This window comes from Homarus americanus, unplaced genomic scaffold (genome assembly GCF_018991925.1).
Source record: "Homarus americanus isolate GMGI-L3 unplaced genomic scaffold, GMGI_Hamer_2.0 scaffold31896, whole genome shotgun sequence".
NCBI lineage: Eukaryota > Metazoa > Arthropoda > Malacostraca > Decapoda > Nephropidae > Homarus > Homarus americanus.
In genome coordinates, this window is record NW_024722245.1 from 22,266 (window position 1) to 26,207 (window position 3,942).

The following is a 3,942-nucleotide window of genomic DNA, read 5'->3' on the forward strand; positions in this document are numbered from 1 at the left end:
AACGCGTAACAAGGTTATTAATTACAGTATTTTATCAACAATAAAAAATTATGAGCGATAAAACTGTTTGAGGCAACAGGTAGTCTCGGTAGATAATGGACTTACTTATTGGTTCACAGTTAGACAGGGAGTAATACAAGGCTGTGTTTTGTCTCCGACATTGTATAATATATATTCAGAAGTCTTAATGAGAGAAGTAAAAGTAACAATGAAGGAATAAAAGTTAATGGTAAAGTAATATTCAATATACTCTATACAGATGATACTGCTCTTATCACGAATAGTGAAGAGGCGTTACAAGAACTCGTTAACATATTACTGGAAAAATGTGAAAAATATGGTTTAAGATTCTTTGCTGTAAAAACGAAAGTAATGGTTGTTTCAAAACTGGAAATAAATCCTAAAATAAAAAGTATGGTAAGCAACAGGCAACTTATATGGAAAAAAAAAATTTGGGAAGTAACATTAACTGTGCTGGTAGATGTACGTATGGAATTAGAACAAACAAAACCAGTATTTGATAATCTGAAGAAAAAAACTAATAAAATGTGACCTGAACTTAAATTTGAGAAAAAGGCTGCTGAAAGGTTACATATGTTCAGGACTGTTGTAATGGTCAGAAGCGTGGACACTTTCAATAGACACCAGAAAAAGGCTGGAGGCCTTTGAAATGTGGTGTTATAGGCGAATGTTAAAAATAATTTGCACTGGCAGGAAAACAAATACACAAGTACTAAAATTTTCAAAAATTTCAGAGATAAAAATTGACATGTACAGAAAATTAGGCACTTTGGTCATAAAATTAAGAATGAGGGATAATATCAGAAGTATTAATGGGTATAGTTGAGGGTAGGAGGGCCAGGGGAAGGCAGAGACTGGGGTGGATAATTAAATTAAAATATGGGTCCCCATAGAGATGCAAAACCTTGGAGGATTGGTAAAAACAGCCCGAAACGTTTAGAGTGGAGGACTGTGGTCGCCAACCCTCAGATATGATGACGGTACTCTGATTGATATTAAGTATACATACTATAGCCAGTTTGCCTGGAGTGCAAAAACAGTAGAGGGTGGTTTTTATTAATATGGAGTAAATGTTCGTGTTTATAATAAATTATATCGGCGAACTGAAGAATACCATTTCGGAATGAATGTATTAAAATCAAGGGGGAAGAACTGAGAAACATCCAGGGGAATTTTCAATACAAGAATTGATATTTGCATATTGGATTATTTTATGTAATTTGAACGCTTCATAAATTAAAGGTAAATGGTGAATTACTTGAGTCTTTTCGCCTTTTGGCTTATTTTTCTTTTGCTTCTCATTTTACACCTTTTGTTCACCCAATGTGTGTTTATCAACTGTCAGCTGTATCTGAAATTTCTTTAAAAGAAATAGATCAGGGAAGAATAAGATTTAATTTCATCAGGACTCGCCTGGCGGCGTTTGAGATAGCCTGACGGTGGCGCCACATGGTAGTGTCACGCGTTAGGTAGGGCCGGAAGTCCGTCTCACACTCTACCTGACTCTCCCCTTGACACTTGGACCTGTAGTGGGCTAGGTGGGCCTCGTGACCCGGGTATAGGTGGTATAGATCGTGGATTCGATCCACCGGTCCGGCCAGGTTAACTAAAGCGAAGTGGGCGTGGAGGCCGAGGGCGTAGGAGGTGTCGTGAATGGACTTCGTGAAGACGGCAGGGGGTGTCAGCCTGACGGTGCGGGTCACATGACGTAAGGAGTACAGGTATTCCGGCAGGTCGTTCGTTGGTTGTTCAGTCAGGTCGTCGAAGTAATATGAACAGCGGGCCAGATAGGAGGTAGGATGCAGGCCGAGGGACTCCGCCCTGGCCTTCGCGGCGTCCATCATGGCTGGGAGAGACGGATGGGTCGCCGGCAGCATGAATTCGTCCACATCCCAGACAGCCACGTACTTGTGCGTGGCAATGTGTCGCAGCAGACAGTCCGTGTAGGGTACGTTCTCGTTGGAAAAGAGGTTGAACCTGTAACGAGAACAAGGCGAATTAACGGGAACTGGATGAAGCACTAAGAAGAACAAGGTTAACCAATGACAAAAACAAAGTGAATCCCTGACGAGAAAAAAAGGTGAACCATTAACGAGAATGTAACGACCAACGAAATTGGGACATTGGCCCAACAACAACAAAACTCGTTCCTGTTAATTTTTTCTCAACTATGCTATAAATAAAATAATGACTGTCTCTTTTAATGTATGTTTGTTTGTTCGTTATGTAAGAGCTGAAATTTGGCAGAACGATGCACTTTCACCCTAGAAGTGTCCCAACGATAGAATTTTAGGAAATTGGGGTCCCATCCCTTCTTAAAAACACTAAATGTAGTGAAGATTATAGAGTAGTGAATGTAGTGTAGATGATAGTTTAGTTGATTTAGTGTTGAATAGGTGATAGTGTAGTGGATGTACTGTAGTGTAGATGATAGTGTGGTCACGGTCATATTATTTAATTAATTTATTACACTGCAAGGGGCGACAAGCCTAGTCACAAGACCATGCGGTCAGACACTAATACAGTGGTACTCGTGTTTCGCAGGACAAGCTATGACTTGTGATATGGAGACATTGACTACCCACCACCAAAGTGTGGGAAGTGTATAAGAGTTATATCTAGATTATTATGTATAAGTAGGTGGTGACATATAGTGGTTAGTGACTCTTCCTATGGTAGGAGGTCCCTGACATTGGGACATTCAAGGCAATAGTGTTGAAGGATGTTAGCGTTGGGACAGTTACAGAGTTTACAGGAAGAGAAGTACGGGTTATTCCCCGCCTCAGTTACTTGCCGCTCACTGCTCCTTATGTGACTCTCTCTCTCACCTCTGGGTATCATAGAGGGTGCGGTACAGGTGAGGTATTGAGGGCTGTGACCCAGGGCTGGTCCAAGGCATCACCTTCAGGTATCCCTCTTTCTGATAGTACCGCAGGACCTTGGTCACGTTGGGGTGGGCCGCTCCCTCGTACACCATCACCTCGTCCACGCCCCAAGCTCGAGCCACCTCCACCCACTCCACCAGCCTGTAAATGAACATGATGAACACCCTACTGAATATTTGATACTGATATGAACACCGAGGACAACCAATTAAAAGATGATACTCGAGTAACTAGACTGATGAACGCTTGTAAACAAGATGTTCACAAAATCGTACTGATTTTGTGAACATCGTGAGCACGTCAGTAAACTTGGTTATAATATTTCATTGGACTGCTGAACATATGTAATGCTTAAGTGAACGAATGCCGCCTAGAACACCCACCTCTTGGAGAAGTCCCTGGCAGGGTTAAAGATGAACTTGTGGCAGAGTGCGAGGCCCTTTTTGGTGTAGGGGGCAGAGAACCCCTGGTTTAGTACCCTTAGGGCGTTGGTAGCGGGTTCGCAGGCGTAGGCAACCAAAGACACCACCCTGGGAATGCCCCTGAGGTTACGCCCCGCCCGGCACGTCACCAAGAAGGGCATCCACTGGCCCTCTACTCGCTCCTGCCACTGCACGTAATCTGCCGAAGGAGTTGATGGTAGCCGCCACACATAGAATTTAGATGAAAGTGGATGTAGATGAAAGTGGATGATGTACCGATGTATGAAACAACCAGACACGGATGAAAGTGGACAGTTGATAATGGGGGTAATGAAACAGAGGGTGGATTAATGTGTGTGTGTAATAATAAATAATAATAATAATAATTAACGGTTTATTGAAAAAGTTCTGCAGCCCGAAGGCTTAAAATATACATTGGACAAATATGACTTATTACATACAAAGACATGGGGTAGGTCGGTCGGTCGTTTAACAAAAGCTTTCATTTCTGAAAGAAGAAGGAACAATGATTGAACATACAAATTATTATAGTTTACAGTTGATGTGTGTGTGTGTGTGTGTGTGTGTGTGTGTGTGACCATTCACACCACTTG

General features: G+C 42.1%; 1 protein-coding gene across 1 annotated transcript; it reads right to left on the minus strand.

The window, feature by feature from the left end:
* Positions 1-941: 941 nt before the first annotated feature.
* LOC121862693 (beta-1,4-galactosyltransferase galt-1-like) lies at positions 942-3,528 on the minus strand. Its single transcript, XM_042361005.1, has 3 exons — positions 3,290-3,528; positions 2,850-3,047; positions 942-1,998 (listed from the first exon to the last, which is right to left on the minus strand). The coding sequence occupies exons 1-3, from the start codon at positions 3,487-3,489 to the stop codon at positions 1,398-1,400; spliced, it is 999 nt and encodes a 332-aa protein (XP_042216939.1). The 5' UTR covers positions 3,490-3,528; the 3' UTR covers positions 942-1,397.
* Positions 3,529-3,942: the final 414 nt, after the last annotated feature.